Source organism: Echeneis naucrates, chromosome 13 (genome assembly GCF_900963305.1).
Source record: "Echeneis naucrates chromosome 13, fEcheNa1.1, whole genome shotgun sequence".
Lineage (NCBI taxonomy): Eukaryota > Metazoa > Chordata > Actinopteri > Carangiformes > Echeneidae > Echeneis > Echeneis naucrates.
In genome coordinates, this window is record NC_042523.1 from 7,839,050 (window position 1) to 7,862,431 (window position 23,382).

The 23,382-nt window shown below is 42.4% G+C and overlaps 2 protein-coding genes across 2 annotated transcripts; one reads left to right on the forward strand and one right to left on the reverse strand.

Moving 5' to 3' along the window:
- Positions 1-15,159: 15,159 nt before the first annotated feature.
- Positions 15,160-16,413, forward strand: hdac12 (histone deacetylase 12). The gene is made up of 5 exons (XM_029517637.1): positions 15,160-15,174; positions 15,614-15,764; positions 15,907-16,023; positions 16,111-16,253; positions 16,336-16,413. The coding sequence occupies exons 1-5, from the start codon at positions 15,160-15,162 to the stop codon at positions 16,357-16,359; spliced, it is 450 nt and encodes a 149-aa protein (XP_029373497.1). The 3' UTR covers positions 16,360-16,413.
- A 432-nt stretch (positions 16,414-16,845) lies between these two features.
- Positions 16,846-23,382, reverse strand: trmt9b (tRNA methyltransferase 9B). Its single transcript, XM_029518094.1, has 4 exons — positions 23,219-23,382; positions 19,543-19,749; positions 19,235-19,408; positions 16,846-18,892 (listed from the first exon to the last, which is right to left on the reverse strand). The coding sequence occupies exons 2-4, from the start codon at positions 19,697-19,699 to the stop codon at positions 17,931-17,933; spliced, it is 1,293 nt and encodes a 430-aa protein (XP_029373954.1). The 5' UTR covers positions 19,700-19,749; positions 23,219-23,382; the 3' UTR covers positions 16,846-17,930.

Below are 23,382 nucleotides of genomic sequence, written 5' to 3' on the forward strand. Positions count from 1 at the left end.
AACTGCAGCCATGACCTGTTACTTAAACACTGGCTAGAGGAATGCTTTCAAGTTGGAGAAAAAGCTGTGAAAGACCAAGATTCAGTGAGGCACATTACCAGTTGGCTATCTTCATGACAATTGCTCTCATTCATAAAATAAATTTGCTTTCCATTCTCTCTCAGCACGGAGGGTTAAACTCCCGTTGTTAAATGAACTTTGTTTCACCCAACATTAAACTGTAGTGACATCTGTACTTATAAACGGTATGCAGAAAAGATATTATCTTACTGACAAAAATTCATATACAAGAAAAGGTAGAAATATTTTGATGTGTATTGGAAATAGTACAAAGTACATCCGCAGCAGCAGTACATTCACTGTTTGAACAGTGAAGTAAGGCATGGCTGCAGACTTTAAATGTTTCCCAATCTTTGGTCAGGGTGAGTGATCTGATGTCCTTGTTGACTGACTGTGTCTGCATTTCCTCTGTGGTTATGTCAAAATGGAACTAATTGTATGAGTAAAATGGCACAAGTCAACATGAACTGTCCATGTTTGTCTATTAAAAGGGTAAAAACCAAGGATGTGTTCTTGTGTAGGTTGCAATAATGTTGATAGCGGTTAAGAGTGACATAAATTTAGTGGTGTTTGTGTTTACTCTGTCAGTAAAAGGAAAGCAAAACATGTGTGTGTATGACAAAAAAAATCGATTGGGTGAAGGCTGGAGGGAAAAGAGAAAGAGTAGTCATGAAGAATAGAGTTAGAAAGAAACAATGTGTCTGTCCCCTGTTTGAGAGGCTGCGCCACATGAATAGCAGCCTTTTCTCTGCTGGCTCGATCTGGGCCGTGGAGGTGAATTGTCCAAGGCCAGTGGGAGTGAGAACAGTTCGGCTCAAACGCAGCTGGGTGTTCTCACAGGCCAACCTGGCAGGCTCTCTCTGCCCCCGGCCCCCCGACGGAGACCGGGAAGAAAAAACTACCTTGTTAGTGTCAGTGCAACAAAAACACAGACTTTGCTTCAGCAGGGGAAAGAAAGCAACATCACCAGTTGAAGCAGGTCAGAGTAAGTAAAAGAGCACAAAGTAGTTATTTTACAAGGGCACAGTGCCAAGCTTAGTCTCTAAACTTCACCTATATGATAACAGCAATACTACTACAGCTACCAATAATAATAATAGTAGTAGTAGTAGTAGTAGAAGTAGTAGGCAGTATTTTGTAGTTCAAATTCACTTGCTGCAAATGAAAATTTTCCAAAAACTAACCTTTAAAGTTATAAATTGTTATTATTATCATTATTATTATACAACTCTCTCAGTTGTTTATATTCATTTCATTGCTGCAGATCAAGACTCAAAAACTATTCCAGGTTTTGATTACTGTCTTGTGGATTCCATTGCAAACAATCAGGCGAATCATTATTTTCTTCTTCTTTCAGACATGAAAATTATTTTCTTAAATGTTATATAAATAAATGTTATTTTGCTATTGTGACCAGTCAGCCTGTCTGCTGGCCAAAACAAGCAAAAAGCTAGACAGTCTGTTTTCAAACCTCTAAAACCTACGGCTGTATTATCAGACGAGCAATAACCTGGACTGGCCACAGATAATGGGTCAATCTTTCACAAGGTAACACATAGCTAACCATATTCACTGTCTTATTCTAGCACATTAACATCTAAACTGTCGACTGTCAGCACTAGAGGCAAAGTAAAAAGTAACTTTTACCCAAAGTGCAAAAGCTGGTGACAGTGTGAAGTTATGTAGTGTAACATTCCACATTCATAAAGGTTTGATTTGTGAGCTTGTTTCACACTCCCCAAACTTACTGAGACAACAGCAACCTGCCCCTAAGCATAACACACCTCCTCTGTCAAGATGAAAAATGGACATAACAGTCCCATGACATAATAACACAACAGTTACACTACCATGTCCTCCTGTTAACTCACCCTGTAGCTGCAACAAGCTACAGGGCTTATCCTCACGTTAAGATTGAAAGAATTTGCTTTTCTATGACTACGAAGGATTTGTCTTTTGCCCTTTGGCTGCTTCTTTCTTTTCGGATCCTCTGTCTTGATATTTGTTTGCAATACATTGTAATGTTAGTTACCAAGCATTAAAATCCAAATAAAATGAACAAGTTGAGGTCTGTGTGTTCATCTCAGCTTCACTCTTGTTGAAATGAATACTTACATAATAACTGAGTATTAACACAAAACTAAACTAACTACAGTCAGTCATACAGGGGTGTTGAATTGCTGGAAATAAGGCTTCCTGCTGCACATCGCAGCTATGACAGCTATGTCAAGACAAGACCTGGGGAACACGGACAGGCTGCCAAAGCAAACTGCCAGAGATGGCAGGCATACCAAGGTCCAGATGTTGACTGTCAGCAGGCAGAGAATCCTTTTATGCAGAGATTTATCATCGCTCATTGATTTCTATGAAGACACAATGCTTCAGCTATACTTACTTCATGGAGACTGTATAAAGTAAATTAATGAAATCAAGTGAGATATTTCTCTTTAATGATAAGATTCTATCTATGTTTGCTGAGATTTTGCCTCAACATTTTTGACTTCAATTGAGCAAAACTGATTGAATGTCTTGTTTTATAGATAAGAAGGTCAAATTAGCATTTTTAATTCAGTCTCTCAGGGGACTATAGATTTGATGAAAGTGTGATATTAGTTGTAATCAATCAATCAGTCAAAACTAAATAAAAATGGTTGAAGAGACAATCAAACATTGGTTAAAAAAAAGAGCTTAGTCTCAAGTGTAGCTGTATAGCTGACCACTGGTTTGTGATACATGAGAAGGTTTTACATTGTTTGAGGAGAAGCACATTCTGTGCTGTCATTTGCCTTTCTGTCTCTTCTCCTTATCAGCGGTATCACCGTGGCTGTCATGAGGGAGCAAGCGTTAAGTGCCTGTGGTCTTCAAATGGCACAGTGAGATGAAAGTGAGCGGAAAAGAAATGTGCCAGCTGTGTTGCTGCCACTGACTGTGGCTGCCAGCTAAGCCTCACAGAAAGAGGGAGTCTGTCAAAATATAAAATTATTCTGCTGCTGTAACACTGATAATGTTTACTTCATGCTCCATTTATGTCTAGAACGTGTCGGAGCATAAATATCTATTGTGTTAGTTGTCGCACGGTTGTATGCACCACCCGTGTGTAACACAGCCGATTCCTCAGCTGTGGGAAACAGATGACGTTCAATATAAAATGTAAACATCATTAGAAAAAATTCCGGCAATACCACAGACTGGCTCAATATTGCTGCCGCTCTCCGACTCTCCTACAGATTCCCAGCATACCACCGAGATGGGGCAGATGTTGAGTGTTATCACTGCTCTCTGCAGTCTCACTGAAGAGCCGATCAAATCCTCGCTAAACTCTTATGCATGTAAAAACAGGGACCTTTGTGATAAAAACATTCACACTGACTTAGATTACAGTGTAAATTCAACAGTTAGTTTTTGTCCCAATTTTTCATAGATATTCTTCCCTGATACCTAACAGCAAAAAGTGCAATTAGGTACGGAGGTAATATTTCACTATATAGCACTTCATTCAGCAACAACCTTAATGTGGGAGAGTGTGACTTTATTCACAGATACATTTTATAATACTGTAATTGTCCAGGGCCTCCCTAATCCATATTCTTATCTGAATCCAAGAGTGTTTCATGTAAAATATCTCCCATATGCTAATGAGCCAACAGTGATATCATCATCGAAATATTGTTTCCATATTCTGGACTTTATCTCACACTTTATAGAATTCATTTGAATCCAAGCTATTCCTGTGACTATGCGTGAGAGCAATTACTTTACTTAGCCAAGAGATAATTATCTGGTTTGATAATTGGCTTATTTATCTAATGAAATAGCGTCAGATAAAACCACTATGAGCTATTTCACTGTGTTCTATTTGCAAGTATGGCATTTGGTATGTACCAAATTAGTGCATAAAGTGTGAGTTTGAGCGCTGAGTGTCTGGTGTATTATAGTGTTGCGGCTCAAACCGGGCAGTTTTTCTTTGGTTGTGCGAGTATTCAGACTCAGCACCAGTGAAGTGTGCCTGACTTCACTTTCAAGCCGAAGTTGTGAAGGAGAGGAAAATCACAACTTTATAACTTGAGGGATCAAACCAAACATCAAAGGGTTTTTGTTCTCAGTCACACAATTTGTTGAATTGTGATCTACCAAAGCCTAAAGTCTCATTTACCAAATGCTTCGGGGCCTCACTGCTTGTCTTGGCATTTTGTTGGCCCACACATCACCACCGTCTGACAACACATGTGGGCAGCACCCGCTGTTTAGCACACAACAGCCACACGACAGCTGTCAGGGCATTTCCAGAGAGTGAGGAATGCTAGAGAGCAAGAGGAAGATGTCATTTCCAGTGATTAGCAGAGGAGATGTAAACATTAAGTGAAATGATGGTAAATTAAACGACTGCACAATGACTTCACAGTCAGTCTCCCAGGCATGTCTGATGATTACAGGAAGAGAAGTCAATCGTGTCGGCCTTTGATGTGACCAGGGGATGGCCTCAGAGGGAGGACACAGCAGCCTGCCAGCATCACGCACAGAGTGCAGCTACAAATTAATTCATTCCAACAACAACCCCGGAGCTCACCTGCTGCAACATGCTTCACCAGCACTTGCAATCAACCAGAAAATTCCTTCTTCTGTGCTGTGAGGTGTAGGGACCGGGGGGGTGGATTGTGGGCTCAGTGTTGTGATTGGGATGTGTAAATGACAGGTATGTTTGATTCCAGTGTCTGATGCAAGCATCACACCACCCAAACCCATACTTGGGTCAGACAACAAACATGTTTACTTCCAAGAACGTGAAAATACATGCCAGGGTGACAGGGCTTTTCAGAGATGACTGTATTGTGTTGAGCATATCATTGAGTCCATCCATGTATGAATCAAAGACGGACAATATTTATGGTCCAACACATGCTTTAAATTAATTTATATACGTCTAACCAAATGGGGAAACAACCAGGCGTGCCCTGAAATTATTCAGGGCTGCAATTTTAGAGCAAAACTATGAGGAAGGGAAGAAGACAGCCCTATGACAGAAGAGAAATTAAGGTCGGTGTCTTCCTTTGTCTTTGCTATGAATGAGATGGAGAGCTGTGAAGTCTGGAAAAAGCAGCTGTCCTGAGGCAAAGGGCTGCTCCCTCAGAGCTGACTGTCAGCTGTGGGGTCTGCCTCTCTAAAAATAGATAGATAGATATATGAATATTTGACCTACGCCTATAAAATATTCAAATCTATGAATAAATACATAAATAACTGGCACGCTTCTCTGAAATGTTTGCAATAATTGTTAGTTTGAGTCTGCAAATGGATTTTCATTCTCTATGGAAATGAATAGTAGGCAATGAACACTGAACAGTAGAAAATATACATTTCTTAGATAAGGCAGTTGGGTTTGCAAATTGATTTCTTGTGATGCAAAGTAAAAGTGATGCGTAAACAAGTAAAAAAACTAAAAACCGCAAAACCAGTGGCCTTGATGTTGATGAAATTTAGAGTTGAAGCAGAACAGAAAATCTATACATTAATGAATCAATATAACCTTTATCTACTGCACACGGTCACCCAGTCTTTCTGCCAGGATACAGCAGTCTTTCATTTGAAAAGAGAGCCCCCTCCCTTCCTTTCCTCTGGCTCCGTTTGAAATGCTTGTTAACAGGGCTCAAGCCAGTAATTGATTTTACCTCTCTAATCTCCTCGCTCTATTATGAGGAGATTTCTCCTCTGCACCTGGGACCAACACTCTTGTCTCATTCCTTATCAGCCTGTGAATGCACTTGCCCCTCCCAGTGGGGTCTGAGCTAATCCCCATCCACCCCACTCTTCTTGCACACACGTACACAGACCCATGGGACAACCCCACGACCGGCAGTACACCAGACAGCGCCTTGAGCTGCCTGGCAGCCATGTAAAACAGACACAATAGAAATTTCAGTGCTGTGATAAGGAGACTGGGGACAAAACTACAACAGCAAGAGCACCAACATGTCACAGAAAAGCTACTGTTTGGAATAAAATATACGAGATCTGGTTTACTCACAGCATATCACATAGCTTCCCACAGAATCCTCACTTTGAACTTCAGGCCGACAACATTTCAGTGTTAGGCCACAAGATCTTCTGTCCATGTGCCACAGCTGTCATAGCTCTTGATTTTTTCTTAGACAGCCTGCTCACTGTTGGAAACTCTGAACACAGCTCCAGATCATTCCCTGCACAGTCAATCACACAGCTGCTCCACAGAAATCAAACCCAACAGACGGCACTATATAAGCTCCACTCTCCTGCTGTTCTCTGCCAGATTGTTTCTCTCCAGCACGCAAGACCTTTCTGCACCCTTCACCGGATTTATTCACCGTTGCCCACCTTGCATGTTCCTGACTCTCGCCTCTCACCTGCCCCATTGAATCTAAGTGCTAACCTGTATTTTTCTCAGATTAAGAAGAAATTTGTAGTCAGGACATCCGTAGTCTCTTTTTCTGTGTTAAAGAGGAGGATCCTGGTCCTGACCTTTTTTATGCCCTGTTTTTGTTCAAGAGGAAGAATTGAGATTCTGACCTTTGTTTTTCTTCCCTGTGCCCTATTAAGAGGAGGCTCAATGGTCCTGGTCTCAGCTTTTCCTGTTGGAATGAAGAGTTGAAAGCAAGCCTGGGTTATCCTGACTGAAGTTGCTTTGCCCTACATTTTATTAAAGGTCATTTCTAACCTACTGTACCTTTTGTCTGCGCTGCTTCTGGGCCCACACACACCTTGTTTCAACAGCACACTTCAGTTTAACAGAAGGGGCGCCGGCAGTGACAGCTGCAGAGGATGGGGGGGGGACGGTTCAAGTAAACATCAGAGAACATCAGAGACTGGCAAACTGAGAAAATATCTAAGTTATATGTAAATACACTAGAAGGGATGAAATATATTTATATGTGTATATTTTTTCATCATTTAAAGGGAGGCAAAATAGCCTCATCAATGATATTATCTACTTGACACAAGGTTTCCTCACTCCTCCTTTACAGACATAGAGCAGTCAGCCTTAGGTTGTGGTTTGGTTGTGGTTAGCTGTGGTTTCAATGTATTTTTGTTAACAATAAATATTGTGTGCAGTGGAACACTGTCTTTATAATTTTATTCAGATAATTTCAGAACAGTACAATATCAGTGCTTATAAATTCTTGAAAGAATTTATGAATCTATGAAAAGAAACTAATTGAACAGAATTTAGCAAGTAGAGCTTGTCAGCCAGCAGCTACAAACAACTTTTAAGGTTGAATATTTAGTTGTATGTCTCTCAGTACATGTGACAACTCTTTCTTTACTGATGACTTGATCAAGAGTTAAAAAAGGTATATGGATTTCAAAAGGATTCTGAAAACTGTTCATACTCTTAACTTAGTTGTAGAAAAAAGGCTTCCAATATTACTTACACTGTTAAAACAGTCAAAACTCAAAACTTCAAATGAATAGGAAAGTGGGTCCAATATATGTGTATAATTTTGTACTTTATGTGATGTGTGAAATACCCAGAAAAAAACTCAGGCTATAAATCATTTTTTGAGAAGGGTGAAACATATAGAGTGTGTCACTTGTCAGTTTTCGAGACGCAGCCGTGATGTTGTTATGTCTGACTTTAATCTGCATAGTTTTCTTTATCATGTTCATCAACATTATATCTTGTGAGCTGCTCACATTCTTGTTTTTTCAAAGTCAGGAGATGGGAGCCCATCGGTGAAGACACAGGCCCTATCAACCAGAATACACAGCACGGTAGATTAAATGTGACCTCCTCTGTTAACAGAACATACTCCCTGAGTGTGCTACAGTTCACTTCTCACACTGTCCACTGCTGAGACCATGACTGAGTACATCCAGCCTTACATTCTTTATGAAAAGCATGATCTTGAACATTAAAATGGGTTTGTTTACCTGATAAAGGCGTTTGTGTTGTCCGTCTGTGTATCTGCAGCTCTGACTGCAGATCAGCTGGGACAGCAGCTGTGGGACTTCCACTCCGGGACAGCAGGCGGCAGCGTTACACAGGAGGACACACACACACACACACACAAACCTCTCACTATCACACGTCCGTCCTCTGCGTTTGTCTAATGTCCGCGGCTGTCCGGCAGGCTCGGTGTCCCGGATGAGGACAGTCCTCTGCTGCAGACCTCCGTCTGCGGCCGGTGTGTCAACCGATTCGGCTCCCCCTTAGCTGATTTACTGCTGAATCGTGCGTAGGTGCTATGTTACCGTGCGTACTTAAAGAAGAAACGTGGTGATACACACCAGGTAATAATACCACCAAGATATATGATGTAGAATGAACCCGATCGTTATGGAGAAATAATCCAGGTAGGATGAGGATTATACATCTTGGTCATGTCTGTACGTGTTCCAGTTAAGAATACGGCCACGATGTATAATCCTCATCCTACCTGGATTATTTCTCCATAATGATCGGGTCATATCTTTGTGCAGAAATAAAGCCAAATAGTTAAATAAATTCCTCTGCCCCCCCATGTCACTTTCTCTGTGACCTGACTGTAGCTGGAGCCCTCTCTGTCTCTTCCTTTCTGATGGCGCTACCAAACTCAGCCGTTTTGCGTCAGGCTTTAATACAAGCTAGGCTAATGGACGTTAGCATTTGAGCTGTCCAGTTGGTTTACGTTAGAAGCTAACGGCCCTGTTTCTTACCTTGCTCTACGTTTCTCGTCCCAAATTCACCGTCACCACTTTTTTTTAAAAAACACGCGTATAGAAAATTTCTCAACCCTTTATTTTCTTATTCTTCTTTCTTTTCCTTTCTGATCACCGGATTGATGCTGACCGGACATTTTCCTACCGAACTTCAGACAACAGGCTAGCATAGCATAACCAGGGGGGGCGGGGCCTAGCGAAGGATCGGTGGCCAAAATATTTGTTGGGGGGGGGGGTTACAATTAGGAAGAAAACAAGTTAGAAACTTTTGTAACTTTTGCAGCGTTACCGCTGCGTCACAGCGCTGGTCGAGTTGCAGCTTACATTGCCGTTTCACATTTACATCACGTGGCCTAACCATGATGACGTGCCACCCAAAGTGAGCTGGGATTGGCTCCAGCACCCCACGTGACCGCTTCTTCTTAGCTCCGAGTCCACGCCTGTTGATTTGTTAATAGTTTTTATGAGTAAATACATACCATGCTTTGTTGCTGAATTTTTCTTGTGTATATGCTACAGTTTAACTGGTTGATCGATCAATTGTCAGTCGAGTATGCTAACTAGTTAGCTAGCAGTCGTAGTGTAAGTCCCCGCCCCCCTTAGCGAAGGATCGGTGGCTAAAACATTTGTGGGCGGGGGGGGGGTTACAATTAGGAAAAAAACAAGTAAGAAGCTAATCAACTTTGTAAATCACTAAAATAATTGTGTTCTTTTACATGTCCCCTTCTCAATTCGTTCGCGTTTACTGGTCTAGTCTGTGGACGTCCTGTCTCCGGTCTGGTCTCGGTCCGTTCCTGGAGGGGTGCCGTCACCCGTCCGGTCTGGTTCGGCCTAGGTCCTGGGGGGGGCGCCGTATCTGCATTAGCCCAGTCCATCACTCGCAACCAATTAACTCCGTAGACACGTTCAGGTGCCCACACCGGGAATGGACCTTTACATTACATATCATACATACATCAACATTACATCATGTATACATATTTACAGTCATTACATCATGTGTATATTACATTTACATCAGCATATATGTATTTACAGTTATTACATCACTTGGTACAGTTACATCATGTACATATATTTACAGTCATTACATCATTAAACCCCGGGGTTACATTACACCATACATCATACATACCCTAGCATATCCTAGCATACATACCCTAGCGGGGAATCGAACCCCTCCCACCTAGGTGCGGGGCGGCTGCGTTACCGCTGTGCCACAGCACTGGTCGAGTTGGAGCTTGTTTTTGCGCTATTTCACCATTTCACATTTACGTCACGTGACCTAACCATGATGACGTGCCACCCAAAGTGAGCTGGGATTGGCTCCAGCACCCCACGTGACCGCTTCTTCTTAGCTCCGAGTCCACGCCTGTTGATTTGTTAATAATTTTTGAGTAAATATAGACCATGCTTTGTTGCTGAATTTTTCTTGTGTATATGCTACAGTTTAACTGGTTGATCGATCAATGACAATTATGTAGACCTAGTGAATGGATCATTGACTTTCGTATAAATCATGCACTTACTTAGAACTAACCCAGGACATAACCCAATCCCCAACCCAGTTTCCCAAAGGACGCAAAGTTGGTATATTCGGGTGGCCAGGATGCGCGTTTGTCATGTGACTGTATGTTCTTCATGGTAAAATGGATGAACTTAATGAATTATGAAAAATACGGACACTATCCGGTGGGTATTTACAAGGAGCAGAAATATGTCATTCGCAGGCGCTCTTTCCGTTTCCAAATGAATGGTAAGCAATAGTAACGTTATAGGTCAAAAATAGTGTCATTTACCAATTAACTCCTAAGACACGTTCAGGTGCCCACACCGGGAATGGACCTTTACATTACATATCATACATACATCAACATTACATCATGTATACATATATAAATCATGCACTTACTTAGAAATATGGAGAAATAATCCAGGTAGGATGAGGATTATACATCGTGGCCATGTCTGTACGTGTTCCAGTTAAGAATACGGCCACGATGTATAATCCTCATCCTACCTGGATTATTTCTCCATAATGATCGGGTCATATCTTTGTGCAGAAATAAAGCCAAATAGTTAAATAAATTCCTCTGCCCCCCCATGTCACTTTCTCTGTGACCTGACTGTAGCTGGAGCCCTCTCTGTCTCTTCCTTTCTGATGGCGCTACCAAACTCAGCCGTTTTGCGTCAGGCTTTAATACAAGCTAGGCTAATGGACGTTAGCATTTGAGCTGTCCAGTTGGTTTACGTTAGAAGCTAACGGCCCTGTTTCTTACCTTGCTCTACGTTTCTCGTCCCAAATTCACCGTCACCACTTTTTAAAAAAAAAACACGCGTATAGAAAATTTCTCAACCCTTTATTTTCTTATTCTTCTTTGTTTTCCTTTCTGATCACCGGATTGATGCTGACCGGACATTTTCCTACCGAACTTCAGACAACAGGCTAGCATAGCATAACCAAGGGGGGCGGGGCCTAGCCAAAATATTTGTTGGGGGGGGGGGTTACAATTAGGAAGAAAACAAGTTAGAAACTTTTGTAACTGTTGCAGCGTTACCGCTGCGTCACAGCGCTGGTCAGTTGCAGCTTACATTGCCATTTCACATTTACATCACGTGGACTAACCATGATGACGTGCCACCCAAAGTGAGCTGGGATTGGCTCCAGCACCCCACGTGACCGCTTCTTCTTAGCTCCGAGTCCACGCCTGTTGATTTGTTAATAGTTTTTATGAGTAAATACATACCATGCTTTGTTGCTGAAATTTTCTTGTGTATATGCTACAGTTTAACTGGTTGATCGATCAATTGTCAGTCGAGTATGCTAACTAGTTAGCTAGCAGTCGTAGTGTAAGTCCCCGCCCCCCTTAGCGAAGGATCGGTGGCTAAAACATTTGTTGGCGGGGGGGGGGGTTACAATTAGGAAAAAAACAAGTAAGAAGCTAATCAACTTTGTAAATCACTAAAATAATTGTGTTCTTTTACATGTCCCCTTCTCAATTCGTTCGCGTTTACTGGTCTAGTCTGTGGACGTCCTGTCTCCGGTCTGGTCTCGGTCCGTTCCTGGAGGGGTGCCGTCACCCGTCCGGTCTGGTTCGGCCTAGGTCCTGGGGGGGGCGCCGTATCTGCATTAGCCCAGTCCATCACTCGCAACCAATTAACTCCGTAGACACGTTCAGGTGCCCACACCGGGAATGGACCTTTACATTACATATCATACATACATCAACATTACATCATGTATACATATTTACAGTCATTACATCATGTGTATATTACATTTACATCAGCATATATGTATTTACAGTTATTACATCACTTGGTACAGTTACATCATGTACATATATTTACAGTCATTACATCATTAAACCCCGGGGTTACATTACACCATACATCATACATACCCTAGCATACATACCCTAGCGGGGAATCGAACCCCTCCCACCTAGGTGCGGGGCGGCTGCGTTACCGCTGTGCCACAGCGCTGGTCGAGTTGGAGCTTGTTTTTGCGCTATTTCACCATTTCACATTTACGTCACGTGACCTAACCATGATGACGTGCCACCCAAAGTGAGCTGGGATTGGCTCCAGCACCCCACGTGACCGCTTCTTCTTAGCTCCGAGTCCACGCCTGTTGATTTGTTAATACTTTTTGAGTAAATACATACCATGCTTTGTTGCTGAATTTTTCTTGTGTATATGCTACAGTTTAACTAGTTGATCGATCAATGACAATTATGTAGACCTAGTGAATGGATCATTGACTTTCGTATAAATCATGCACTTACTTAGAACTAACCCAGGACATAACCCAATCCCCAACCCAGTTTCCCAAAGGACGCAAAGTTGGTATATTCGGGTGGCCAGGATGAGCGTTTGTCATGTGACTGTATGTTCTTCATGGTAAAATGGATGAACTTAATGAATTATGAAAAATACGGACACTATCCGGTGGGTATTTACAAGGAGCAGAAATATGTCATTCGCAGGCGCTCTGTCCGTTTCCGTTAGCTGATTTACTGCTGTTACCGTGCGTACTTAAAGAAGAAACGTGGTGATACACACCAGGTAATAATACCACCAAGATATATGATGTAGAATGAACCCGATCGTTATGGAGAAATAATCCAGGTAGGATGAGGATTATACATCGTGGCCATGTCTGTACGTGTTCCAGTTAAGAATACGGCCACGATGTATAATCCTCATCCTACCTGGATTATTTCTCCATAATGATCGGGTCATATCTTTGTGCAGAAATAAAGCCAAATAGTTAAATAAATTCCTCTGCCCCCCCCCCCATGTCACTTTCTCTGTGACCTGACTGTAGCTGGAGCCCTCTCTGTCTCTTCCTTTCTGATGGCGCTACCAAACTCAGCCGTTTTGCGTCAGGCTTTAATACAAGCTAGGCTAATGGACGTTAGCATTTGAGCTTGGTTTACGTTAGAAGCTAACGGCCCTGTTTCTTACCTTGCTCTACGTTTCTCGTCCCAAATTCACCGTCACCACTTTTTTTAAAAAAACACGCGTATAGAAAATTTCTCAACCCTTTATTTTCTTATTCTTCTTTCTTTTCCTTTCTGATCACCGGATTGATGCTGACCGGACATTTTCCTACCGAACTTCAGACAACAGGCTAGCATAGCATAACCAAGGGGGGCGGGGCCTAGCCAAAATATTTGTTGGGGGGGGGGGGGGGGGGGGGTTACAATTAGGAAGAAAACAAGTTAGAAACTTTTGTAACTGTTGCAGCGTTACCGCTGCGTCACAGCGCTGGTCAGTTGCAGCTTACATTGCCATTTCACATTTACATCACGTGGACTAACCATGATGACGTGCCACCCAAAGTGAGCTGGGATTGGCTCCAGCACCCCACGTGACCGCTTCTTCTTAGCTCCGAGTCCACGCCTGTTGATTTGTTAATAGTTTTTATGAGTAAATACATACCATGCTTTGTTGCTGAATTTTTCTTGTGTATATGCTACAGTTTAACTGGTTGATCGATCAATTGTCAGTCGAGTATGCTAACTAGTTAGCTAGCAGTCGTAGTGTAAGTCCCCGCCCCCCTTAGCGAAGGATCGGTGGCTAAAACATTTGTTGGCGGGGGGGGGGTTACAATTAGGAAGAAAACAAGTAAGAAACTAATCAACTTTGTAAATCACTAAAATAATTGTGTTCTTTTACATGTCCCCTTCTCAATTCGTTCGCGTTTACTGGTCTAGTCTGTGGACGTCCTGTCTCCGGTCTGGTCTCGGTCCGTTCCTGGAGGGGTGCCGTCACCCGTCCGGTCTGGTTCGGCCTAGGTCCTGGGGGGGGCGCCGTATCTGCATTAGCCCAGTCCATCACTCGCAACCAATTAACTCCGTAGACACGTTCAGGTGCCCACACCGGGAATGGACCTTTACATTACATATCATACATACATCAACATTACATCATGTATACATATTTACAGTCATTACATCATGTGTATATTACATTTACATCAGCATATATGTATTTACAGTTATTACATCACTTGGTACAGTTACATCATGTACATATATTTACAGTCATTACATCATTAAACCCCGGGGTTACATTACACCATACATCATACATACCCTAGCATACATACCCTAGCGGGGAATCGAACCCCTCCCACCTAGGTGCGGGGCGGCTGCGTTACCGCTGTGCCACAGCGCTGGTCGAGTTGGAGCTTTTTTTTGCGCTATTTCGCCATTTCACATTTACGTCACGTGACCTAACCATGATGACGTGCCACCCAAAGTGAGCTGGGATTGGCTCCAGCACCCCACGTGACCGCTTCTTCTTAGCTCCGAGTCCACGCCTGTTGATTTGTTAATACTTTTTGAGTAAATACATACCATGCTTTGTTGCTGAATTTTTCTTGTGTATATGCTACAGTTTAACTGGTTGATCGATCAATGACAATTATGTAGACCTAGTGAAAGGATCATTGACTTTCGTATAAATCATGCACTTACTTAGAACTAACCCAGGACATAACCCAATCCCCAACCCAGTTTCCCAAAGGACGCAAAGTTGGTATATTCGGGTGGCCAGGATGAGCGTTTGTCATGTGACTGTATGTTCTTCATGGTAAAATGGACGAACTTAATGAATTCTGAAAAATACGGACACTATCCGGTGGGTATTTACAAGGAGCAGAAATATGTCATTCGCAGGCGCTCTGTCCGTTTCCAAATGAATGGTAAGCAATAGTAACGTTATAGGTCAAAAATAGTGTCATTTACCAATTAACTCCTAAGACACGTTCAGGTGCCCACACCGGGAATGGACCTTTACATTACATATCATACATACATCAACATTACATCATGTATACATATATAAATCATGCACTTACTTAGAACTAACCCAGGACATAACCCAATCCCCAACCCAGTTTCCCAAAGGGCGGCCAGGATGAGCGTTTGTCATGTGAGTGTATATTCTTTAAGGTAGAATGGACAAACTTGTGTTCAACGAGTTCGTGAATTATGAAAAATACGGACACTATCCGGTGGGTATTTACAAGGAGCAGAAATGTGTCATGACAAGCAATAGTAACGTTATACGTCAAAAATAATGTCATCAATTCTCAGTCCAGCATGCTAACCAGTTAGCTAGCAGTCCATTTCAAAGCGACTAACTAGTGATCCGGCAGTGAGGTTTACTTAACTTAGGCTACTCTCGCACAGCTATGCTAGCTGGCATCCATTTACACAAAGATTGACAAAGAATGGCCGAACAAATGCATTCTCAATTTATTGTTATATAATAAATAACATACCAGTAACCATCTCTGCTACTTACTTACCATAATATGTCACAAGTACATTTTGTGTCAAATAAAACTTTCATTCCTTGTATTCGACAGGGTGGCGGCACAGCTTTCATATTTAAAGAGGACCCATCTGTGTTTACATTCTCAGTGCATTGTGGGAAAAACTTTCCCCTCGGTAAACAGCACAGTGACCTCGATATCAGTGTGGAGGATGGGCTGGAAGACAAGGACTACCTCTCCACAGGTTTGTTAACACAACTACAGTACTTACAATACAATCATGCTGCATCAAGTCAAGTAACAGACGTATAGTTCATTTCTTTAACTTAAATATGAATGAAGAGTTTGTTTCCATGAACTAATATGTCTGATGATGCTCTCAACAGTGGAAGCCCACCTTCCCTGGCTACTAGACACCTTTCGTCCAGACCTGGTCCTATATGACGCAGGCGTCAACCCTCACTGGGAGGATGAACTGGGTCGGCTCCGTCTCACTGACCAAGGTGAGGGAGAATTTCGATTGCTCAACTGTGTCGCCCAGCAAATTGTTCTGAGATTTTCTTCAGAGACTTTGTCTTTGTTGATATCAGGGCTGTATTGGAGGGATCTGTATGTGATGAAGACTGTGGTGAGCAGGGCCATTCCTGTTGCTACTGTGATTGGAGGAGGATATTCAAGAGACATAGACAAACTGGCTCTAAGACACTCCATTGTCCACAGAGCAGCAGCTCAGGTACAGAAAACGTAGCAGATGAAATCACCACTGGTTTTACTGAACCTGAGAGAATATTGTCTTCATGTTCTTTGTGTTTCAGGTTTGGAGGGAGAGTGGATTGTAGAACCATCATCCCCTGAATCAATAGGATCCTTCAAGCCTAACTGATACTTGATATTTAGGACTAAAATTATCAGATTTCTGATACTTTATAAAGCTGTTAGCTTTACATTTTTATCAAGAAGTATGAAAAAGGATATTGGAGACAATGTATTTTACATAATATTGTAATCCATTGGACAAATCAGAATTTGAAGTTTTGGGTTTTCACATTTTTGTTGTACATGAGGGAAAGCTGCAGCTATATGCTACTCTACTGTCACCATCCCTTTTATGTTCCCTGTAAGCTCTGCTGTTTACTTTCATTTGGAAGGTTTAGCTGTTCATCCCATCAGGATCCTGTGTGGTTCCTTCTCATCTCTAAACCAATTAAATATTCTGCTACTCTCTGCTTGTCCCTGAATGCCATCATGTTACATCCATGAAAGTCCACAGTATCTGTAAATGCAACACAACAATATTCATGAACAAAAATGTTTAATGAGGAAAAACAAATCTAAACTCAACAGCATTTACATCAGGACACATAAGACATTGAGGTACAAGTCTCACAAATCGTTGGTCCATACATAATGTACTAAAAGATGTGCACTGTCTTTGTCTTTGTCAATGGATACAAATAGCCAGCATATTTCAAGTTTCACCTACATCTGTCATTCACTGACATCAAGCAGCGGCATATCTGTGCTCCAGTGCAATGTTTATTCACAGTATACGAGGCAGTCGATTTGCTGAAACATACTAGTGGTATATTCAGCACTTTTTAAGACACACAACACACAACTACTACTGATGGCAACATCAAGCGCACACAGTGGCACCACGTTCTTCAAAACACTTGAGATCAGAACATAAGCAAATGTCTTGGAAGATATTTTGCACAACTTTGAGCTCTTTTTTCTAATTGTGTGTTTATGGCGTATTACACACGAATAGTTGACACAAAGTCCCACCAAAGACTAAAGAACAGATGCTGGCTGCTAGTTGAGCTGCTTGAATTCAAAGGTGGAAAGCTCAGGAAAGTGCAGTTGGAAAAAACTGACAGACACAAACAGTACACCTATTTCACTGAAATCAACGCATTAGAATGACTAAGAGCCTAGTCTTAGAAACTCCCCTTCATGATAGTTGTCCAAACAGAAAATATTGCTCATGTAGAAATGTTTTGTTTTTTAAGAAAAAAGTTAAAATCCTAGAGCTTAACATACTTTGATAAAAGGATGAAATTCCTGACACTGCAAGGAAACATACACAAAAAATCTGGACACAGCTTGTTAAGTTTCTTGGATTGAAATAGAATAAATATTTTAAAAACATGGTTAACAGTGATAGCCACTATTGAACACTGCCTTTCTGTGCAAAGACATTACAATGATGCCATATCAAATAATGCTTGATATGGACAAGTCTGTCACACTGCTGAGTCCCGGATGACTTAACTAAATAAAAAGATTGTTTATAAATGACATTTTAAAAACTGCAGCAGTGTTTTAGTATACCTTCGACATCTGTACCTATGCGATTAGAACAAAACTGAAAATTCATCAAATTCAGTGCTAAAACTTGAGGCAGAAGTCATATTTTCCCCGACTGAACTTTTTCTGCCACCACACACCAGTTGGCGTGATCAAAGTAGGCGTGTTTGACATGGAGCTCTTCCACGTGGTGCTCTATCAGCTCTGCCAGTTCCCCTTCCCTGAAGACGTGATAGTACCTCAGGCAGGAGCCGTCCAGCTGTCCTTCACCGCCCTGAGGACTCTGTGTGCTTTGCTGCGGCTCTTTCTCAGGTGGCCCTTCTTCACTTTGATCCCCAGACTGCTTCATGTGCTCCGTCTGGAAAGGCACCAGATCGGGCAGGGCCAGAGAGCTGCACTCCTGGGCTAAAGATTCTGAGACACTTTGTTCTTCTGTGCTGTTGTTAGGGTTGTTGTTGTCGTTGTCTCCAGGAACATTTTGTCCTTTGTGCACTTCTGTGACAGAGTCAAAGACATCCTCCTCTGATCCGATCACTGATGGAGGAGCAAAGAAGCTGGACACCTGCTTGATGAGGCCTTGTCCTCTCCCGCGCTGGCTTGCCCTGTTGCTCTCACTGTCTCCTGTGGATGAAGATAAAGAGCTCAGGTCTCTGGAGGACGAACAGGAGACTGCCAAACTTCCGAAGTCAAACACAGAATCCAGAGACCTGGAGAAGAACCACAGTCTCTGAGTCCTCTGCTGCGGCATGTTGCAAGTCCCGTCGTCTTCGTCTGCCACGGACGATGTGCTTCTAACCTTCCTGTGCTTGTCACTGTTGTCTATGGCTTCGCTCACACTCTGTGCTGTAGCCCTCCTTCTGGATTTGCCGTGCTGCATGTTGTGGCCAGAGGGCGAGTGAGGGTTTGGGTTCCAGGGAACGAAAATGTCCTGTTTCTCAAATTTCCGACGTTTCTGTTCCATGGCCCACACGTAAATCATGATGCGTCCACCCACTCGCAGCGTGCGAGCCATCTCCTTTATTGCTCGAATACGGCGGTCTTTGGTGGACAAATGATGGATGACTGTGGCAAAAATATTAATTTGTCAAAATGCGAGTTGACATTCATTTGATTATGATCATGGGTCACATTCCGCACTCCGCAGTCAACAAACACTTTCTGTAGACTGTGAATTGGACAAGAGATAAATTAATAGTGTGGGTGTCTGCTTGTGGTCCTAATTAAACTCTTTTGTTGAACACACATGGATCACTTTGCTGTTCTGGCCTGGGAACTCAAGATTGGGTAAACTTATTGTTTATAATTATTGTGAGTCTGTTTCATTTGAGGCAAATGACAGTTGCCTCAGTGAAGGATCAGTGATATCCAGACCTGCCTTAAACTCTGTTTGTGTGTATCAGTTACCTGCGATAGAGAGCACAGCGTCGAAGCAGCCGTCTCTGTAAGGCAAATGCAGCCCATCGCACATCTGGACTTCGTGTCCTTGGCTCCAGGCAAAGTCCACCAGGGGGCGGCAAACATCACACCCCAGCTTGAACACCTCCTTGTTGATGTGGAGATACTTGCCATTTCCACAACCTGCCAAGGTCGAAACAGACACATATGGTGCTGATGACAGATGAGGACATTTTCCTTTAAAAAAAAACGGGAGAAGCACTAATGATGTGTGAATAATCTTGTGTCATTAGACTGCCACGTTAGGTGACACCCACCAATGTCAGCGACAATGCTTCCTGGCTGCAGGTCTAGCAGAAACTGTCGCACCTTTGGCCAGGCTTTATAGCGGCTGTCATTGAAATAGGGAGCAATCTTGTTATAGACACTGTGGACGTGGTCTCTCTCAAGCCGGCTGGCAGCCTCCTCCATCATGCTTGTCCAGGCTGCCTGGTGCAGCAGCCTCACACCTCACACCATCATGCCTGTAGGAACAGACAGTTCTTTGCTTATTTCCAAATCATTCATCCATCAAATAGTGACTTTTACTTGATCAAGTATAGTCAGTAAACCACAGCCAGAACCCCCCCACCCCAGCAACATTAAGGTGTTCCTCACTGCATGCTTATTAAGGCTTAATCAGCAGACACACTGAAACATCTGTCAGAAAGCAGGGGCAATTCAACACCAATCCCTCCACTCTGCACAAGAAAGACCAGCTCCAGTCAGACAGTAACGCTTCTCACATCCATCCTGTGGTGCTCCAAAAGGGCAGACTAATGCCAAGAAATATGAATTCAAATTGCCTGTCTTAATTTGTCATTAATTGCCTTTAAAACTGAAAGAAATTTCAAAATAGCAATCATAAATTAACTATGAAGGTAACAGCAAGGATGCAGTCTCCGTCTAGCAACGCAATCAGCAGCTCCATTTCCAAATGGTTTCGTCGAAGTGGAGGCAAAGGTCAACACGTAAATCATCATGGCAACAAGATGCAAAACAAGCAAGATCACTCATGTCTACATCAAAGTTCCTTTTTCACAAATGGCTTCATGAGCTGAGTGAAACACTCGATAAATTACCGCCAGGCAGCTGCTGCTGGCTTTTAGAGATCATAATATTTCATTCAGCTTCACCGGCAGTTTCATCACCAGCTCGTGTTCTAGGAATCACTTTCACCTGAAATGACTCTTTGCTTCTGAAGAGGACTTTTAATTCCTCTGAAATTTAAAGCTTATACATGTGTATGTGCATAGATCTTCAGTGTGATTACATTATTCTCCATCATCTGACAACTCTGCAAAACATAATATCATTTAACTGTTACAGCTTTATTGGTTGCTCTCTGTCTCGTAAAACATTTCATAACTGGACAGCTAAAGCTTAAAAAATTGAAAACAAATCAATCCATATACATGTATATACACATTAATTTAGTCACACAGATTAATGATGGAAAGTAATTAGATATATCTAATTAATCAATCCCAGAAATGCATTGTCGACTTCCAGTCTGATTTTAGGAATTATGTAATGTAATTGTGATGTTTGGGTTATGTCTGGATTTCACAGCTCCCACTGCAGCCTACTCAGCGTATTAGGATGCGGCCCACGGCTCCTGCAGTGTTGCTGTAGCTCCCTCAAGTAATTTTTTTTTTTTTTATGTTACTGCCCAAAGAATAACATGGTTATTTTAAACACATAAGAAAAAAATCTCAAAATGAAGAGCTCTGATTTGTCCTGCGTGGTTATCTTTTGTAGTGTTTTATGATATGGTTTTGCTATCTCAGTGTCAAGCAAACCCACACACAAATGCTGACCACACTGAGATTTTACAGGCAAGTCTGAAAAAACTGCAACTATTCATAAGGCTGGAGGATTTATCCAGGCTTGGAAAAAAACAACAAAAAAAAAAACAAAAACAAATAATAGTTAAATAAATTAATTACATGCTTTCCTGCTACAAATAATAGAGAATGTGCTCTGTTAAAAATATTTTGCCTTTTGTAGGCTGTTTTTCTCTCAATTGAATAAATTACAGAAAATTCCATTTTAAATTTTGTAACAGAAAAAAAAGTCAAAGTACTGGCCAACAGGATTAAGCTGCCACTCAGTTCCTCGGTATTCACCACTTGATTTGTACAAACTCTTCTGTGTAGCAATAAATCATCCTTTAATCATGTTCGGTTGCCTGTGGGGTTTCCATTCTGCCTGTTTCTTAGAGAAATTGCTGACAGTGATGCAGTCAGCACTTTAACCCCCGTCCAAATTTGCTGTCCAACATTTGCTGCTCTTCCATACGATTTGGAAATGATGTGCTCCGTTGAATCAGAAGTGATGGATGAAAGTGGCCGAAGCTGATCATTCCCAGCAGACATCATATATCACTGCTATGATGTAGCTGTCATATGTTGCCACATAATCACTTTGAGAGATTCTTTATGTTTCCTTAGCAATTCCATTAGGCTGTCCACAGTGTGAAAATCAGCGCTCAGTGCTCTATTAGATATCGTATACATGTGTAAATTTAAATGATACAGGATTAGATTGTCCTTACTGCGACATGTCTTTTCTTATTTAAGTTTCAATTTCTCTCTGCGTGTCTAAAGAAATTCACAATAAACTATCTAAACCAGAGCAACACAACCTAATGAATCACGTTAATGCCACAGAGCACTCTGCTGGTGAGGTTAACCAGAGGGAAAGCTAGGACACATTTCCCCTCTGCCTCTTTTAAAAGACAAAGAAATTAAATTGATACATCCTTGGACGTAACACTTATACTGTTGCCCAAAGGGCACCAGTGTACACAATGAAAATGTGCTGCGAACATTTACCACAGGAAATTAGCAACAAAAGCCTGGTGGCTCTCCTTGACCTGCAAATTGCAAATATTTCTCTCTACAAACTGCCTCCGGATCTACGTATAACCTCACTGCGCATTCAAAACCTGGTCTTTATACTCCGCTGGTAAATGCAGTGCATTTCGTATCCCATCATCCAACCCTCAGACCTATTTCTGGACCACCATCATCTGCATCATCTCATCCAAGTGGAAGCGAAACATCCCTTATGTAACATTGTAATCTGGCCTCCTTCAGTATTGTCTCGGCTCGATTCCGCCTCAGTTTTCCCCTCTGCTCACTAAACTGTGGTAGTTCTCAGCTGGCATTATGTAACTGGCAGCTGGGGGGGGGCCTCAAAGCACTGCCTCTGACTGACAGCGGGGGACGAGAATCAAATCAGAGGACACAGGCAGCATCAGGCACCCAGACTGGTCCAAGGTGTGGGACATTGAGTGGATGTGGTTTGTTGTGTAATCTGAGTTACTATCTAGCTCACATTATTCTGCACATATCTAACTACAAACAAACGCCTTCAGGCTCCGCTCCGCAGCACCATAAAGAAATAGGTGGTGTTTATTCTGAGCAGACAGGGCAGCACTCTCATTATTCTGCTAACGACCCCCCAACACTGGGAGCCAGGGAACAGGTACGCCAGCACTTAGTGAGTCAACATGAACATGTGTGTGGAGAGAGGATGTTTGCTGAGCTTGGACTCCCCTCACTGCTGCAATGTATACATTTCTAAGATGATTTAGAAAACAATGATCAGACAAAATTTAACCCAAGCGAATGAGACTAAAGGCTTTTTTTTTTCATTTAAAAAGGGTTTAAAATACTTGTCCTCCATGTGAGTTGATACTTAAGAATGCTCCATCAAAGTTTCTCGACAAAAGGGGACGAGTGCAAAAACTACAGGATCCACAGTCTGTAATGAGCCAATGGAAATATATAAACATATGTACACATACATATATAATATATATACAACTTCCGTCCTGCAACACCTGCCTCCATCAGGTCAACATGAGCACAACATCTCCTCCTGCGTCCATCCCTCCATCCATCCCTCCATCCAGAGGCACAGAAAACGCGGAGCGGCTCACCGTACCGTGGATCTGTCCTCCTCGGTCCTCGGGTCGCCGGAGGGGAAACTTCCCTTCACCTACACGCTCGGCACGCCGCGAGGATCAGGGGCACGCGCTCCACACGGCCACGCCGGCGACATGATCAACGAGGACGGACGAAGGAGGCCGAAAGTGGGAACACCTGCCG